This window comes from Larimichthys crocea, unplaced genomic scaffold, assembly GCF_000972845.2.
Source record: "Larimichthys crocea isolate SSNF unplaced genomic scaffold, L_crocea_2.0 scaffold110, whole genome shotgun sequence".
Lineage (NCBI taxonomy): Eukaryota > Metazoa > Chordata > Actinopteri > Sciaenidae > Larimichthys > Larimichthys crocea.
The window spans coordinates 67,780-87,338 of NW_020851508.1; the positions used below are offsets into that span (position 1 = coordinate 67,780).

The 19,559-nt window shown below is 44.3% G+C and overlaps 1 protein-coding gene across 1 annotated transcript in view; it reads left to right on the forward strand.

The window, feature by feature from the left end:
* The window catches only part of LOC109141940 (CREB-regulated transcription coactivator 2), a 42,564-nt gene that overhangs the window by 3,925 nt on the left and 19,080 nt on the right, over positions 1–19,559 (forward strand). The window contains 9 exon segments of the mRNA XM_027275399.1: positions 3,828–3,929; positions 5,443–5,559; positions 7,735–7,796; positions 11,312–11,380; positions 11,938–12,044; positions 13,177–13,203; positions 14,214–14,293; positions 14,617–14,666; positions 15,095–15,363. Coding sequence (XP_027131200.1) covers positions 3,828–3,929; positions 5,443–5,559; positions 7,735–7,796; positions 11,312–11,380; positions 11,938–12,044; positions 13,177–13,203; positions 14,214–14,293; positions 14,617–14,666; positions 15,095–15,363 — 883 coding nt within the window.

Here is a 19,559-nt window from a genome sequence, read left to right on the forward strand (position 1 = left end):
TTTATCAGGTGTGTTGAGCTCCAACAGCGCTGGAACAAATCACAGAGGGCATAACGTTCAGTTTTGTTGGCTGCTCTGATGAAGCAGGCGACTCGGTGGTGCAGTGGTTCACTGTGTATGGGTGTCTGGATGTAGTTTGGGCATGTTCTCCATGTGCCTGCGTGGGTTCTCTCCGGGTTCTCCGGCTTCCTCCCACAGTCCAAAGACATGAAGGTAAACTGTTGACTCTTTGCTGGCCCCGCCGACCGAGAGTTTATCATCATCCGTTACCGTGAACCTTTAAAGGAACTGGAGCTGAAGTTATTTTTTGTAATAATGACACTATGCAGATGAGATTCTAGATTGGGTATCGGTGACAATGAGCCGATCCGTATCGGCCGATCTGTTCAGTCTAATTCTCTGCTGTGCGCTGTGAGCAACACGCCGTGCGGAAGCCCACATTGTTTTTAAAAAGGAGCGAGCGAAAGGATCGGCGACCTCAGCCAACAAACTCCAACAACACCTGCAACACCTGCGCAGTAAACCGAATCAAGCACCTACAGAAATGTCAGGTCGGAGAGCACGTGGAGTTCATCGGACTTTGAAGGTTCTGTTGCTGCTTTCACGTTGGATGTTAAAATCATTTTTGCACTAAACTAACGGACTGTTTGTTTTGAATGTCTGCCAAGCTTGTGAAGCCATACACAGTTATTGAGTAAATAAGTAATTCAGTACATTTAAATCTATTTGTTTTTAAGAAATGTTGAAGTCCAGTCTGATGTTGCCTTGCACAAAAGAATGATCCCGGTCTTTTCCACACAATGAGACGTACCATTTGTTACGTTGGTTACTGTTGGTTACTGTTGGTTACTGTTGGTTACTGTTGGTTACCGTTGGTTACGGTAATTCAGTGCTGTTGTTCTGTATCGGTATCGGCCGATACTAAACCTCAGATATGGGTATCGGTGCATCCCTACACAGAACACAAGGTGGCTACATGATAAATAAATCTTCAGGATTTATTTCCCTGACACACAAAGTAAATTTACAACGTGATCGATCAGCCGCTGAGCTGAATCAGACTCGTTATCATTGATGAACAGTCAGCTGACTCTTCATGAAGTCAAACCTCTGTCCAACAGCAGGTTCCTCCTCGTTGTCTGTTATTTACTGACAGGACCGGCCGTTTGGGTTCCGTGTCCTGGGAAATATTATGTGTGTGTGTGTGTGTGTGTGTGTGTGTGTGTGTGTGTGTGGGTGGTCCAATCAGCTAATAGCATCAGGGTGTGTGTGTTGGTAGCAGCAGTTTCTCCACGTCGATGCTGTTCAGTATTGATATGCTGTCTCTGTCATGGACACTGAGACACACAGCCGAGCTTCAACTGGGTAGAAATACTCTATTACAAGTAAAAGTACAAAAGTATTTTAAAGACTCATGAATATCAGGATCAATAAAGTTTTATATATATATTTTTTTAAATACCGTGACACCCCTGCAGACTGTCTAAAACCTGGACGTAGTCTCTGAGACGTCCCCGTGGACTGGTGGAAGCTGGACAGACTCTGGGTTTTCCTCTGTGGATGAATAATCCGTCGTTTGGTGTTTGTCATTTGTTAAGTGTTGTGTTGCTTTATTACAGGTGTCGTCCGGCCTGCAAACAGTGGTTATCGTCTGTTTGTTTAGTGAGTCAGGACAGGTTTTGTTTTTAAGATATTCTTAGACGTCGTTTTAAACTGAGCTGCAGATTTCAGAATAAAAGTCCAGCTGCGACGTCTCACACTTCCTGAGACAAAGACAGATGTTTGTTGAGCATCATTAATCAGATGAACTGGATAGGGTTGAACAAGCGACAGAGATGCCCTGGCCTATGTGTAATGTTCTGCAGACGTAAACGGACACGCGTGTTCGGCACAGATCCATCATCCTTTTTATATTTGCAACCGTTTCCACCACAATCGTGACTCATGTGGCTCGTAACGACGATGGAGACGATGATGGAGCTGTTCAATAAATGACTCAGCGCCTGCGATTTGTCATTTTTCCCTCGTCATATCAAACGTCTGAGTCGGCGCTTTTCTGCCCGCGCTCACTGAGAGCGGCTCTGCAGCTGAAAGTCTCGCTCGAGGAGAATGATTGACTGGCTGAGCGTTGTTCTCGTCTCTGGACAATGATTAGTTCACACTGAGGCTGTCGACGCTGAAGCCGCAAAGATCCAAGGACGGGAACAGATAGAGAACAAGGCCAGGACAGACAGATTAAATGAGTTCACCAACTTTACAAGAAACTGGGCCAGGGCCTCAGTGTGTGTGTGTGTAAATATATACTTTATATTTATAGGTTTGCAAACATCAACCTTTTCTCATGTTTTATTTTTCGTCCTTTGAGGAGAATCTGGTTCACAAAAGCTTTAAAATAAACCTCACGGTGTGCAGGAGCTCTTCATGTTGCAAAAGGAAGTCAGAGGTGAAGCGTGTTTTAGGGTACGGTGATGAGACAGATGTGAAGGAGAGGTGATGAGGACAGATGTGAAGGAGAGGAGATGAGGACAGATGTGAAGGAGAGGAGATGAGGACAGATGTGAAGGAGAGGAGATGAGGACAGATGTGAAGGAGAGGAGATGAGGACAGATGTGAAGGAGAGGAGATGAGGACAGATGTGAAGGAGAGGAGATGAGGACAGATGTGAAGGAGAGGAGATGAGGACAGATGTGAAGGAGAGGTGATGAGGACAGATGTGAAGGAGAGGAGATGAGGACAGATGTGAAGGAGAGGAGATGAGGACAGATGTGAAGGAGAGGAGATGAGGACAGATGTGAAGGAGAGGAGATGAGGAGTTAGGAGTCGACTGCTCTCACTCTACGTCATGAAGCGACGGTGAATGTTGTTGACGTGATCTGTGGTAAAACTACAAAGTCCAGAAGATGGACTACAAAACGCTCCTCTGAGATCCTTCCTGGATCCTCCCCGCGCTCTGACCGTGTTGTTTGCTGCAGGAAATGTCAAACTGTGACGTCATCATCAGTCAGAGTGTCAGTAATAATGAATATTGTCCAGCTGTCACAGAAGCAGATGAAGTGTTTGTTAGCTGCTATGCTCGCTCACACACAAACATTTTAGCAAGTTATGGCAAAGATCTCTGAGGAATCAGCAACGGGAACTTCATGAGGATCTGCAGGACGCTGCATCTCCTCCTTTCCTTTCCTAAAGGTTGCTCCAGTGGCTCAGTGCTTTTCCTCTTTCCCATTGGTCGATGTGTATCTATGATTCAAATGTTTGTGTCGTGATCATCTGAGGAGTCTTCTGTCTGATGTGCAAAGGTTCAGAGCTACAGAAAATAGACTCCAGCTGTCTGTACGATGACTAGACTTGAGATAAATCTCTTGGTTAACTGCAGAGCACTATGACTTTGACCCCTTCCTGTTCCTAGAAGCTGTTGTTTGTTACGTGATCCGTGTACAACGCGGCGTCCCGGGACTCGCGTGTCGAATCGTTAGCCTGGAGCTAACGTACGTTAGTGACTTCTGGAGTGACGCTGCTGATCTCGCTGTGAGTCGCTCTAATGACTAAAAAGTGAGCAATTACCAAACAATCATTTACTGCCCGGCGGCATGCTGGGAGGTTTTCTTCAGGTCCAGATGAGTGGCCTTCCAGTGCGTGCTGCGTTTACGGAGCAGCGTATATTTCAGTGTGTAGTTTTAGCTCAGTTTGTTTTTCTGTGCAACACTGGCATCACCAGATATTACTCAGGATTTGACATCATGCTAAACTATTACTGCAGCGTTATGGTCAACATGATGTCACAGTAACGATAATCCTGCTGGATGTTTGTGTCTTTGTCCTCTTGTCAGCTCCAGGCCCAGAAGCTCCGTCTTGCCAGGAGTCAGGGTCCGTACTACAGCGGCTCGCTGCCCAACGTCAACCAGATCGGCAGGAACCCCCAGGACTTCCAGGTGACTGACGCCACCACGATGATTTAGACTTTTAGATTTAACAACAGCAGACCCAGCAGCAGCTGATATCACTGACTAGTCCAGCAGCAGTCAGCCCAGAACCAGAACCAGACCCACCAGCAGCAGCTGATATCACTGACTAGTCCAGCAGCAGTCAGCCCAGCTCGGCGTCTGTCTTTCAGCCTTTTATTTCACCAAGCTCTCACCAACCACTAAAAGTCAGTCCCACATTTACTCTTGTCCGGCGGCTTCTTGCTCGCTCACTCTCTCCTTTTCTCTTCTTAGCTTCCTCCGTCAGCGTCCTCTTCACTCTCTTCTCCTCTGCCATCATGTCCATAGAAGCTGCTGAGCCTGGTTACCTCCTCTTCTTCTTCCTGTTGGTACAAACCTTCGTCAGCTTGGCGGTGAGCTCAGAGCGACGGGTACCCGTCGCTCTGAGCTCACCGCCAAGCTGACGAACTGAGCTAACAGCAGCTACAGCTGTCAGCAGGTTACTTCACTGTCCATCATAAACTCTGTAAATCACAGAGAGTTGAGGCGGAGCAGCATAAAATATAAATATATCCATAAAATATGACCCAGTTTCACCAGGATCAGTTGAATTTGAACCTGTGGTGTTCCTGTAGTTTGCTGTGTCACCTCGTCCTTCAGCTCTTCTCCTCTGAGTCATCAGTATTTCCCATCAGCTCTGCGGTGCCAACTCCTCCTGTAATGGCTCAGTCTCATCCTTGATTTGTCTGCCCTCCTCCTCTTCCTCCTCTTCCTCCTCTGTCTCTGAGATCCGACCCAGATTAAATTCATTTGGCTGCAGGTAGTTAGTTGGATGTCTGAGCTCTGCTAGGAGTTTGGAAGAATTCGGGAGGTTGAAGCCTCCGTAATGTCTCTGTAATGTGTAATCGCGTTTGTTCCAGGATTCGATCTTCCAAGAAACTTTATGAAGCAACACAGATGTTGGATTATTTCACCATCACATAAACACGGCATAGAAGTTTTGATTAAAGAACTCAGCCGTGGAGTGTTTCTGTACCAAACTTCAGCCAGATCTGTCCGTGTGTTTGAGATATTTCGCAGCTCTCTGGTCAGTGAAAAAGCTTCAACACAATCAGGATACTGTATGAACTATTATACAAGTCCTCCAAATTTAGTCTGACGTCCCCACAGCAGCTGGCAGCTGAAATTAGAGCTGCTTTCAGGGACACGATATAAATCACACGAGCAGCAGTCCTTGTTTTATAACTTCTCTGAATGCCCCAGAGTAAAAATAGTTTACCAATAGTTTACCAACCAAAAACACATCCGAGACAAACCAGCTCATTATTTGTAAAATTCATATAAAGTCAACCACAGACGTGCAGTGAAACCACCAGGACATCCTTGAAAAAAGTCCTGGAAACTCTTGAAAAGATTGAGAGCTGTGATAATAAACTGTGTTGTGGCATCAGAAAAGTTAAATCGATGATATATAATGAATCATAAACCTCTGTCTCTCTCTCTCTCTCTCTCTCTCTCTCAGGGCTCCTTCCCATCCACTCTTGAGTCCAACCGGTCTACTCGGCATCATGGTCTGGTGGAGCGAGTCCAGAGGGACCGCCGGTTCATCTCGCCGGTCAGACCGTACCGCAACCGACAAGTATCCTTCAGTCAAATGTAAATCTACAGGCTGTCATGGTAGCGGTGGATAAATCCACACTTGGTGCTCAACAGTGGAGCTCTGTGGCACACACAGAAGATATAAGGCATGTATTAAATATGATATTGGCTCTGATACTTGTTGGTGGATCATTTGCTGTCAGTTTGGGTCTGCACGAGATTTACAGAGAAGAAGAAAAACATCAAACTTTCATGTAACATCTCTGAAACCTCAAACATGAGCAGCTGTAACAGCTCAGCAGCTCCAGTGTGTATTTTACGACAGTCTGTGAATTCCCCTGTCAGCTCTGTGTAAATCATCAAACAATGCACGGCTTTGAAACTTCACACCGAGATGTTCCATCTCATGTGAGGTTAGCTTTATGTCATCCTGTCAGTGGGACAGTTATTGTCTGTTTTTAGGTCACAGCAGCAACACGCCACGCTTTTGTTACAAAGATCCACTGAAGACTCGGATTATGTAGCAGCAGTGACGGGTGGTCTACAACCAGCTGAGCTACCAAGCGGGAGCTGAGCCCAGAAGGCAAAGCTCTTGATCTTCTAGTCCATCTACATTCCAACCCTCTCCTGTAGTCATGAGCTTTACATCTCCTATCGAGCCTCACGTCGAAAGGATCCACCTGAGGAGGTTCATCATCTGATCAGGATCTCCTGGGCTCCTCCCTTTGGAGGTGTTCTGGGTACATCCCACTGGGAGGAGACCCAGAACCTGCTGGTGGAACTACATCTAGGCTTAGGAACCAGGGTGTCCGTGGGGTATTAAAAAGTATTAAATGTCTGATGGCGAGGTATTATTTTTGTTAAAGAATAGCACGTGATTTGTTGTGAGTTTGTTGAATTTATTCCACAGACTGAACAGTAGACCACAGGGTGGACTCAGGATTGTTCTGTGAAGTTCATGCATTCGAGTTTTTCGTCATTTAGAGTTCACAGAGGCCGTTTATGAGATCAATGTATATCCGAGGAGGGCAGTGATGTTTTTACTGGCAGGTTGTCACACAGCCAATGGCATGGACTCGTCGCAGAGCGTGACGTCATTGTGAGACTCGGTTCGTAAAGTTTAGTCAACATGTGAGAACTCGTCTGACACGGAGAGTCTCCTGTTGTTGCTTCATGTGTGAAACAACGACTCTGCTCTGGAGTGTGTCCAGATTTTATCATGTAAAAACGACCGGCACCATGGTTACCATGGTTACCATCCCAGTCTCAATAAGAAGTTTGTGTTTAGAGTGACGGTACAACATCACTGAATACTGAGAAGTTCTCTACATGTTTGATTGCTGGAGTGAAACCTGAAACAAGCTTTGCACAAAAAAAGTTCTGATTTCATCGACTGAAAATGACATCGAGAAGACAAAAAAGAAAAGTGTGAATAGAACAGCTGTTCAGAGCGTCCTGTAGAACTCTGCTGGTCGAGTATACTTGATGTCTTCATTAGAGAACGTGGTCATGTGTGGAGTGGTGCTGAACTCTCTCGATGCTTGCACGTTGACTTCACTTCACAGACCTGGAGGCTCCGTCCACACTACGTCAGAGTTCAGCTTGTGGCTTTGATCTCGTCCTCCGTCCTCCTCTGGTCGCCGCTGACTCCAGACCGTCCAGTTCCAGCTCCACCACAGAGCCGGCCTTTTGTTGAGTCTGCTGGCCTCTCTAGCCACCACAGCACACCACGGTAAAGAACAGAGCGCTGGCTTTTGTGGAGTGGTAGAAGATGTTTCACACGCTGAAGGAAGAACAGTCTGCTCTGTCTGGTCTACTTTTTTTATTTGGACTGCGAGGTACTCTCCACTTCCTCTCTGGATGTTGACTGTGGTCCAACACCTGAGGAGTAAACTGGAGTTAAAGGGGATGTCTGAAGTGTCTCTGTGTCTAAAATATAATGAAAAAACTAGAACCATGTCCCAGTTCAGATTGTTCAGTGCGTTTTGTAGAAAGGAGTCTCTGTGCGTTTGATTTAAAGACGTCAGCAGTCTGCATGTTAAGGAAGTGAAAGCGTACTCAAACTGTGATGCTTCGTTAAACGATCTTTCTTTTTCACAGGAAGTCGATACAGAAAGAGAAAGCATGTTTAAAATAAACAAAAAGAGAAGCAGTGTTAGTCCAAACAGAAAGTGAAATCAGCGTCACGTGTTTCCTTAACCAGTCGTCTCCTCAGGTGGACAGTTCGCCGTATAACTCCGCCTACCTGTCCCCGCCTCCTGACCCCAGCTGGAGAAGGTACCATCTGTCGGTCGGTCTGTCTGTCTGTCTGTCTGTCTGTCTGTCTCCATGGAGACCTGTCTGTGTCTGTCTGTCTCCATGGAGACGTGGCTGTCTGTCTGTTAATTGTCACAGCATCTTGTCTTGAGTCTGCTCTGCTCGGAAACCTTTCTGAAGTTTTCGTGACACGTCAGATGTGATATGATCATGTGATGTGATGTCACACCGTAAAGAAGTGATGAAAAAACTATTCCAGCCTTGAAAAACTCGACTAAACCTTTAAAAAAAACATGTTGAAATATCTTAAATCTCTACAGATCATGGTGTACTTTTACTCTCCACATACCTTTTCCTGAGGTTTGACTTCATAACTCATAAATATCGTTTAGATTTTTCAATATTATCACAAACAAGATGCCGGAGTTTCAGTACAAATTTGATTTTTGATAATCTTAATTAAAAGTTCAGAGAACATTGGATAAAATACAGACCTAAACAGGTCAGAAGAAGTTCATACATTTTCTTCTCTCTGTTTCTATATTTTATTTATTTTTCCTCAAATAGAGGAAATTATCATGATTATCTGCTTTGTAGTCTGTAGAGTTTCAAACTCGAGGTCCTCTTACCAACTTTTTACATCCAACACTAAGAGCATCTACACACACACACACACACACACACACACACACACTGTAAAATGTGGGCCAACATTTACAATGGGTGTGTATTGGTAGAATGTTTCAGAGCTAGAGTGGAGAGGGAGAGAAACATTTGTCAAAAAATACATTTGCAAACGGCTCTCGTGGCCACAAATGTCACTCTACAGAAATAATTTCTACATAGAAACGTAGGAAAATTCGTGGGCTACGCAGCGATATCACTGCTGAAGCTGTCAGACTTATAGTTTTGGCGGGAGACGCACTGATGCTCCAGGATCACCCACCGACAGCCCCATCTACTCCCATGTAAACTGGAGAGGAGAAATTTCCCAAAGGAGCACGGGGCACCTGTTCTTTCTCTCTCTCCCCAGGTCACATTTTTTAACTTCACACACTGAAATTCAGCATTCACATGGTCGACAAGATGAGGATGCTCACGGTCATTTGGGCTTTTTGATACCACCTACCGTTTGGCATTAGTGTCCACTAGTTGGAGGGGCTTCATTTAGAGATTTTCTGTGTCTCTCAGCAGTCACTCACACACAGACAGAGCACAGCTGCAGTTAATTGCTCTGACCTGCAGCTGACCCTGGTTGCTCGGCAACCTCAAGCTGCCTTTGACTAACTTTATTGAGTCTCTGTGCTGCTGCAGTGTCAGTAATAATGTCTGTCAGACACACTCTACATTTATTTACAGTTTTTACACAGAGTTTAGAGTTACAAAATAACTATTTAAAATTCTGTTTGTGGTTTATTAATTTTATAGTTGCTTTAATTCATCACAGAAATTTCCAATTTCCTTGTCTTAGAATATAAAATGTTAAAGTTGCAGAGAAAAACAAACAAATTTCAGCACTGAGGTGCAGTTACTCAAAAGGCAAGTGTCCTTCAGCTGAGGTTCACCTCCTCCCTCCTCACTAAGTGTCCTTGGTGCCTCCTCAGGGCTGTTTCCTCTCATCAGAATCACATGAGGTGACACTGGAGCTTCACAAAGGTTTTCATCAGTAACACTAACCTCTAGACAACTAACTAAACGGTTGATTTTTTGCCGGCGTCTCTCCAAACCTGAGTTGTTTCTGACGAGCTCTCACTTCTTTTTTTCTCTCTTTTTTTTTGGGTCCTTCTGGGAATCTGCTTTTTTTTTTTTTTTGGCTTTTTCTTCTGTTTTCTGCAAAGTTCCAGTCATTTCATTTTCGCCTGCCTGCCTGCCTGCCTGCCCGCGTCCTTTCTGGTTTTCTTCTAACAAGACGACAATTACCCTTCAGAGAGAGACTGGCCTCAGTCCACTGCACATTAAAACACACACCAGGCTGGCAAATGACCTTCAGCCGTTTCCTAAAGTCTGACGAGTGAAGACTGTTCGGGTTAAAATCCTCCAGCTGTCACTTTGTCAGGCCGCCAGCCGCCGATTCATCCCACCTGCACTTTGGCTTCAGTCGGCCGGGATGAGAGTTAACTCGTCGCTTGTTTAGTTTTAGTTCATTGAGGCTCAAACTGTCGAATTTCAAGAGAAGCAGAGTCTGTAGACAGAAAGTGTGTTTATTCAATAGAGATTTGGTCATCCTGCCAGGATGGAGGTTTCTGGTCCAGTTCTTGTAACTGCAGCTGTGCAGGATGGAGTTTGTCTGTGCTCCTCGTCTGTGGTCTCCAAGTCTGGAGTTGTTCCACAGTTTTTAGTCATTTTAAACAGCGCCATGAAAAGTGTGAGTTTTCTTACATTATATGAAACACCCGGCGAACACGGAGGTCTCTGATTAAAGGAAATAATTCTAATCTCAAATAAAGGCCTGGAGTTTTCTCCTTCGTAGAGTCTGTTTTCTTCCTCGTGTTTACATGTTTCCTATAAAAGTTTGTTGGGGATATTGATCTGTGTTTACAGTAGACAGGAGTCAGCGTGTACCTTCCAATGAGCATGCCTGGACCGAACGCAACCTCTGAAACCAGCGGTGTCTAGGGTTGCAAAATTCTGTGAATTTGCAAAGTTGGAAACTTTCCATGGGAATTTATGTGAATAAACTGGGAATTTACAACATTGAAGGTCGGTGAAAATTGACGAAAACAACCAGATTTCATGCAGGTACACTTGAATATCTGCTCTTCCTCAGTCACATCACAGCACACTGCTTACTGCAGAGCTGCTGAGGCCACGCCCCCTACCTGCACAGGTGATTTCTGTACCTGGACCACACTTTAGAGCCCAGAGCACACAGAGGCTGTTGAAGACACATGTGAGCTCGTGGACTACATAATATTGTTCAGTAAAATAATTTAGACTTGATAAAGTTCTACTTACAAATAAAACTAAATGTTCATATTTATGTTTGTTTAAATTACCCACAGTTTACAGTTAATTCCCATGGAATTTCTGATTTGGAATATTCCCAAAATTCCTGAGCTTAACTTTCTGGAAAGTTTCCCGCCGTCCGTTTCAGAAGCGTCTCCGCTCGGCTGTTCAGCTCGAGCTGACAGGAAGTCAGACACGGAAACAGTCGATTTTCAAAATAAAGTTAAACTGAAGTCTGCTGAAATAAAACCGATGAATGGCCGGTTTGCTACTCTTAATAAAGTTTGTGTTGTTCAGACGCTGAGCCCTCGTGATGATGCATCAGTCACGATGTTGCATGTCATCAAACGAGCTCGGACTGATCGCAGATAATCAGATATTGATCACGGCTTCCTGTCACGTCATGTGACACGCCAGCCTCCCTCTGTCCTCCATCGTCCTCCTTTCTTCGCCTGCGTTTGCTTTGCGAGCTCACGCTTTCCCCCTCCTTCTTCTTCTTCTTTTCCCCGTTATTTTTTTTTTTAACCACCTCTCTTCGATGTTCTTGCTCGGTGGAGGAAAATAACTTTGTTCTTGTCGATCATGAAAAGGAATTGGTCCGGAAACTTCCCCGGGGATAAAAGCCAGTTGTTTCGTCTCCCCACCACTGCACTCAACAGGTGAATCCTCCTCATCCTCTTTTTTTTCTCTTTACCTCCTTTCACCTCCTTCTTTTCTCCCTCCAGCTCCCACCTCGTCTTCAAAACATGTGGGTGAAACTGAGAATGTATCAGACTTTTTCTTGGCTGACTTTGATTTAGAGATTTCCGGCCTTTCAAACCATCACAGATCCTCTCTTCCTTTCCTGTAATTTACTGTCATCACTGTCGAGCTCTCTCTCTGTTTTAGTCCACTCTCTCACCTGCATCACCTGAGCTCCTGTTAGGTAAATGCTTCTGTAAAGACTCAAAGTAAACTGAGTCATGTCAGGTATCGGCTCACTTCGTGACGTCACACGTCTGTCTGGACTAGTCTGATGTCTGTGTGAATAACTACACATAGAAATATAAAAGTCAGTGTTCAGTATTTTCAGTTTTCTTTCTGAAGAAATCGTGGGAAGATTAAATGTCGCGTGTAAGAAGAAGAAACAAGCTGAGGCTGAGTTTTACCTGAACTTCTCTCTCCCTCTCTGTCTCCCTACGTCCCCTAACACTCTGTCTCTCTCACCTCCCCTCAGGACCAACTCTGACTCAGCCCTCCACACCAGCGTGATGAACCCTCCCACAGGAGACCCCTTCACCACGGGAGGACCCACCCTCACCCCACAGAGCAACAGACGCACGGGTGAGGCCACACTCCCAACGGAGTCACACTGACACACAAAACAGTCTGAATGCGTCTAATACAAGATATCATCCGTTTGGATATACAAGCGGTGTTATCCGATAGAAGTCAGTAGCTGTGTGATATGATTGAGTACTTTGGGTGCTGCGTTGAAGATCTTTGTTGTTAAAAAGATGCCAGAGAATAATTCAGATTCCGATTTCAGTCGGTTCGTCTGTTCTGGCCTGGATAGAAGTGTGTGCAAGAATTAACATCGAATCAGAGACAACGGCCTTAACATCTATTCTTAGTCTTGACTTTGATTTTAGATTTTTAGATCGATTTCTAAGCTCCCACTTTATCAGATCAACAGTCAGCTTATGTTATTTTTATTCATAAACATAATACAAATCTCCATTTTTACGCAGACAGTACTCCGATCTATCTAAACCGTGACCCACTGTTAGATCACCTCCATGATGTCGACACAGTTTAAAGATGCAGTCTGTAAGATTTGGAGTCTTTATTAAATATACTTGAAAATGTTTTCATGCGTTCATAATCACCTGAAAATAAGAATATTTTTATTTTTATATCCACAGTGGGAGCGGGTCCTCTTTATATACCGGTATATGAAATGCTGAAAGCATGTTTGGACCAATGAACAACATGTTTCTCTTCCCTTGTATGAAAATCTGTTTTTATACCTCCAGTGAAGCTGGAAGCAGAATTTAGTTTGAACTGACGTGATGATTTATGATTTATTAACGTCTAAGTATTGATCCCCGTTCAGCATTTTTACACAAACCTTTAAGAATCTGTGTTTCATCTGCAAAGGGAAGATTTGATTTTACTTTGAAAATCAGGAGCGTCGACCAATAAGAGCCCACCAGGTGCTTTGTTCATCAGGAAAGGTTTGACTGTCTGACTCATATGAGATGTGGTGACCTGCTCAGGATACACATCTCTGAAGTCTGAACAGGTTTTCCTCCAACTGCCTGCAGAGTCAGTATAAACTCTAACAAACCTGTCTGTCTGTCTGTCTGTCTGTCTGTGTGTCTGTCTGTCTGTCTGTCTGTCTGTCTGTCTGTCTGTCTGTCTGTCTGTCTGTCTGTCTGTCTGTCTGTCTGTCTGTCTGTCTGTGATCCTGCAGGTCAGAGTGATGGAGAGGGCAGAAGAAGTGAGTTATACACACACATTTACTCTTGTCCGGCGGCTTCTTGCTCGCTCACTCTCTCCTTTTCTCTTCTTAGCTTCCTCCGTCAGCGTCCTCTTCACTCTCTTCTCCTCTGCCATCATGTCCATTGAAGCTGCTGAGCCCGGTTATGAAAACAGCTTTTCTACAGATTTTCTATAGCTCAGGATGATACAGGAACAGTCCAAACCTCAAAGAGATTTTCTGTCATTTATGAAACACAGAAAATATTTCAGATGGTTTGAATAATAAATGATTAAAACTGCCTTTAGTTTAATTTAAGTTAAAGGTTTGAATGTTTGTCCAGTTTGGACTCCAACAGTCGGTCGTACTTTTAACTGTAACGTGTAAAAACTCCCTGATGTCATCATCATTTCTCATCTTTCTCGTTTTGACACCTTCCCTAAATCGAAACAAAAAGCAAAGCTGTGTCTGAGTGTGAGCCCTGCAGGGACTCATCATTCATCCCGGCCTCCGCTCTCACACTGTTCCTCGCCACAGTCACATGTTGTAGAAAGCACGTGATAACAAGCAACGACATTTAGTCTGTGCAGGATTCAGAATCTTCCGTGGAAGCTCAGCACATGACAACATGTTTGATTTCACATGTTGAGCATCGTTGATCTGACATGCTATGAGATTTTCTCTGGATCATATCACTGAAGCTGAAGTTTTTGGACTCCAGTTGGACTGACAGAGACATTTCTGCAGTCGTTACTCACACAAAGTTTCTTATTTCAACTCTTAAGAGTGATGACATGTCTGAACAGTGTCGATACTGGACCCAGAAAAAGTGACGGATCGTTTTTTCCTTTTAAATCTGCAGCATGTGGTGACAGTGACTTCTGCACCCACAAACATTTAGAGCTACACGTCTGCAGGCTTTGTGTTATGATCACTTCAGAAGCTTCAAGTCTTGATGTGATGATGAACACTCGACCATCATACAGAGGAGGTTGAACATATTAACACACTTCCTATGTTTTGTCCTTCAGTGTTTCCGTACCCCGTCCCACCCATCGAAGAGAACGTGTTGGACGAGGGCAAACTGCTCAAACCCTGGGACACCAAGAAGGTACAGACATGAAGATCCCTCTGTTCACATATCTACTGTTATATTTATATATATTTATATATATTTGTGCACGATACAAATCCTTAGACGTGAATGGTGTGTGCGGCGTACATAACTTCATATGAGCTGTTTCCCCTTTTATTTTATTTCTTTAATTCTCAGATTAATATCGTCTGTTTTTGTTCTTTAAAAAGTTCTTCATGGTGTGTTTAAAGTTTTTATTTAACCTCAAACTTATAATACTAAAGCTGAATGGAACAAACTCATTTTATTATCCAGTATCTCAACATTTGAGACTCACAATGATTTTTTTCTCTGTCTAGTTGCCTCTGTTGTCGTCCCGCCCAAAGTCTTGTGAAGTCCCTGGTATCAAGTAAGTCTGACTTTAAACACACACACACACACACACACACACACACATTGCATTATGTCATAACCACTCTGCTTTCAACAATGGCTGTGTTTAAAGACAGGATCTTTTTACTCTGGCCTCCCTGCAGGCAGTAATCGGTTCCTCTGCTGCGTCTGTTGCTTTGTGTTCCTCATCTTGAACTCAGATGTCGCCACAAAACCAAAAACGGCATCAGATATCAAAAGTTCTCTTCAGACTTTAACCAGAGAGAATCAGAATACCGGGAATACTTCGAGGGACAGGAAGTTAAACAGACAGAAGTTTAGTTATGAAGTCAAGGTTTTGGAGAACTGAGCTTCAAGATTTCTGAAGTACACGATCACAATTTGCTCACTATGATATCAGAATTATACGTAAATATATTTAAATGTTCTGTCGTTCCCTCTCAGTATCTTTACGTCCCCGGAGCAGCCGTCCACGCCGGCTCACGGCGTCCCGTCAGCACTCAACACCGGCGGCTCGCTGCCCGACCTGTCCAGCCTCCACTTCCCCTCCCCGCTGCCCACGCCGCTTGACCAGGACGAGCCTGGCTACCCAGGATCTTCCTCTCTGAGTGGGGGGAGCAGCACGGGGAACCTGGCCTCCACCCTCACTCAACTGGGCATCAACGCCGCCAACGCACAGGGAGGCAATGGCAACTTCCACCACCACACACAAGGTACGTACAGGCGGCACTTTAAGATGCTCGGTCTGATTCTACAGTGAAAAACTGCCAAACCACGACAGTAAAAGACGTAAAATATACTATGAAGTATGACTGTGTCTTCCTGTGTACAGTAAAGCTTTATTTACTGGACATTTTGAAGGGAATTTATACAGAATAAAGCTGTATTTTAGATTAGACACTGTAAAACACTGTAATATTTCCCAGCATACTGTCGTGCTTTGGCAGCTTTCACCATAAAATCTACAGACATTTTAAAATGTGGAACAAAACACCAACTTTAAACCGTAAAATTAAAGTTAGAAGAAAAAGTTTATTACCGTAAAATCAGGGTAATTTGGTGGAAAACTTTGTACACCTAATCTGCACTCTCTTTCTAGTATTTAATATTTCTTGTTTTATGATTTAATCACCTTCACTTACAAAGTTAGCGTAAAACTTTAGCTCATAACTAATCACCGATGAAGAACAACCACAGGCAGGTCACGTACCACCGTGTAGACAGAGCGCTCTAAACTTTCAGTATTTGAATAAAACAAATACATATATGACACAGAGCTGATGTAAACACAGAAGGCTGGAGTGCAAGAGGTTAATTTAAGTGTTTCTGTGTCCGGACGTCACTTCACATGTGTAATGTGTATGTAAAGAGTTCAGCTCCTCCTGCTGAAGTGTCTTTGGGCAAATCTGTCTGGATCAAACGCTCAGCTAAGTGACTAATGTGAAGGTTAGCAGAGGAAGTATGTGGGCGAATCAGATGAAGCGAAGGGGGATGTACGGCGGGCAGCGCTCTAAATTTAACCTCAGAGAGACAAAAGGGAGGAGGGGGTTTTTTGTGGGTCGGAAAATGTGTGTTTTACCGTTTATGAGGTGACTGTGCCCGACCGCAGACAGGAAGCTGCTGTCAGCTCAGTCTCCAGACCTTAAAGAGTTAAACCAGGTGAACAGATGAAGTCTTACCTGGAACCAGGAGGAGCAGTTTTCAGCCTCACGAGCAGCGCACATGGATGGACACCCATTCAATTAAAGGGATCTCTCCCATGTTCTCCACCAAAGGGTTTTACCTGAGTCTAAAGACAGAGTGTGGAGGATGTTGGACAGATTGTAAACCCCCCTGAGATAATTGACTAATTGACTAATGAGTTTGGTGATCCCCTGACATTTAGTTCACGGTGTTTCCGTGGTTATCCAGTGATTCATTCATTTAGTTTCTCCGCCCACCACAGCTCCATATGAGAGATATCAGATTTATTTATAAATCTATAACAGAAGTTTGACTTTGAAGTAGATCAGGTCTACACTGTACCTTTATGATATCATTATATGGACCATGGTGGACCATGGTGGGTCATGGTGGGTCATGGTGGGTCATGGTGGGTAGGGGGGACTGTGGGTCATGGTGGGTCTGGGGTGGACCATGGTGGGTCATGGTGGGTAGGACCATGGTGGGTCATGGTGGGTCTTGGTGGACCATGGTGGGTCCATGGTGGGACCATGGTGGGACCATGTGGGGCTTGGTGACCATGGGTGGGTCATGGTGGGTCATGGTGGACCATGGTGGACCATGGTGGACATGGTGGACCATGGTGGGTCATGGGGACTGGGTGCATGGTGCCATGGGGACGTTTTGCTTTGTTAAATATGATTGTGGAAAAAACACGCAGCATTTTATTGAAGCTTCCATGTTTATTATGGTAACATTCTGGAAACCATAGCTCACAGTTTGTTTGTTTTTACGTCATAATTTATGGCAAAAAACTGAACAAACATTTCATCAGGTTTTATTATCAAGGATTAATTTGAGCTGTCTTCGTCAAAGGTCCTCTTTAGTTTGGGCTGGAGACGAGCAGTCAGACCTGCGATCACATCGGTGTTTGTCTGTGTTTTACTCATGAATGTATATTATAGATGACTACTGATTTATATAAAGAGGAAAGCGGGCAGTAAGGCAGCTTGTAAGAGGTGTGTGTGATTGATGTGTGAGGTTTGGAGGTTGGTTGGAGTGTGTGTGATTGTGTAGGTGTGGTTTGGAGTGTGTGTGGAGGTTTGGGTGTGTGTGTTTGGGGACCAGAGCTGATGTTTACACCTGCTGAGGTCACCTGGGGAGGGGCTGACTCCCCGAACAGACGCTGTGTTTGAAACTGAACCACAGAGACGAGGACAGATTAGTTTGTACTTTGTTACCAGCTACAGCTAAACTGAGCTAACAAACTGAGCTAACGCAGCTAACAAACTGAGCTAACATGCAGCTAACAAACTGAGGCTAACAGCAGCTAGCAAACTGAGCTAACCTGAGCTAACAGCACTAGCAAACTGAGCTAACTTTAGCTAACAAACTGAGCTAACTTACTAACAAACTGAAGCTAACTTTATAACAAACTGAGCTAACATATCTAACAGCAGCTAGCCAAACTGAGCTAACATTATCTAACAGCAGCTAGACAAACGGAGCTAAACAGCCAGCTAACAAACTGAGGCTAACATTATCTAACAGCAGCTACAAACTGAGCTAAAGCAGCTAACAAACTGAGCTACTTAGCTAACAAACTGAGCTAACATTATCTAACAGCAGCTACCAACTGAGCTACATTATCTAACGCAGCTAGCAAACTGAGCTAACTTTAGCTAACAACTGAGGCTAAACATTATCTAACAGCAGCTAGACAAACTGAGCTAATTACTACAGCAGCTACAAACTGAGCGTAACATAGCTAACAGCAGCTAACAAACTGAGCTAACAGCAAGCTAACGCAGCAGCAAACTGAGCTAACAGCAGCTAACAGCATGCTAGCTAAACTGAGCTAACATCAGCAGCTAACAAACTGAGTTAACTTTAGCTAACAAACTGAGCTAACATTATCGAACAGCAGCTAACAAACTGAGTAACATTCTAACAGCAGCTAACAAACTGAGCTAACATTAGCTAACAGCCAGCAACAAACTGAGCTAACAGCAGCTAACAAACTGAGCTAACAGCAATAAAACTGAGCTAACATAGCTAACAGCACAACAAACTAGCTAACACACTAACAAACTGAGCTAACATAGCTACAAACTGAGCTAACAGCAGCTAGCAAACTAAAGCAGCTACAGCAGCTAGCAAAAACTGAGCTAACTTTAGCGTACAAACTGATAACTAGCTAACAAACTGAGCTAACTTTAGGTTAACAAACTGAGCTAACATTATCTAACAGCAGCTACCAAACTGAGCTAACATTATCTACAGGCAGCTAGCAAACTGAGCTAACAAGCAGCTAACAAACTGAGCTAACGTATCTACAGAGCTAGCAACTAGCTAACGCAGCTAACAAACTGAGCTAAACTTTAGCTAACAAACTGGAGCTAAACATTATCTAACACAGCACCGCTACATCAAGCACAAAGAGTGGAACGGCAACATGATGCTAACAGCAGCCGAACACTGAGCTACTAGCTAACAAGACATCTAAACAGAGTACAGAGGCTACATACTAAAACAGCAGCTGAACAAACGAGCTAACATAGCTAACAGCAGCTACAAAACTGAAGCTGCTAACGCAGCGAACAGCAGCTAGCAAACTGAGCTAACCGAGCTACAGCAGTAACAAACTGAGTTAAACTTTTAGCAACAAAACTGAGGCTAACATTAGCTAACAGCAGGCTAACAAACTGAGCTAACATTAGCTACACAGCACAACGGCAGGACAACATGAAGCAAACTTGAGCTAACAGCAGCTAAACAAACTGAGCTAATCAACTAAGCAGCTAACAAACTGAGCTAACAGCCCTAGCCAATGAGCTAACATCAAGCAGCTAACAATGACTACAGCAGCTACACAACTGAGCTAACAGAGCTAGCAAACTGAGCTACAGCATCTACAAACTGCGCGACAGCAGCTAGCAAGCTAACAGAGCTAACAAACTGAGCTAACAGCAGCGAGCAAACTGAGCTAACGCAGCTAGCAAACTGACGCTACCGTTATCTACATGTCATTCATGTCTCTGAGTGGTCTGTCTTGTGTTTGTTTTTCTCCTCAGGTCTCCTTGGCGTCTCTACCAGAGCACGCTTCAGTCACCCCTCCCTGCAGCATCGCGAAGCAACCCCAACATCCAATCACGCTCAAGCAGCCAATCCTTCTCCAAACTCTCTGAAGCTCTTGGCTCTCTGCACTCGTCGCTCAGCAACCCTTCGCTTGCAGTCGTCCCTCAGG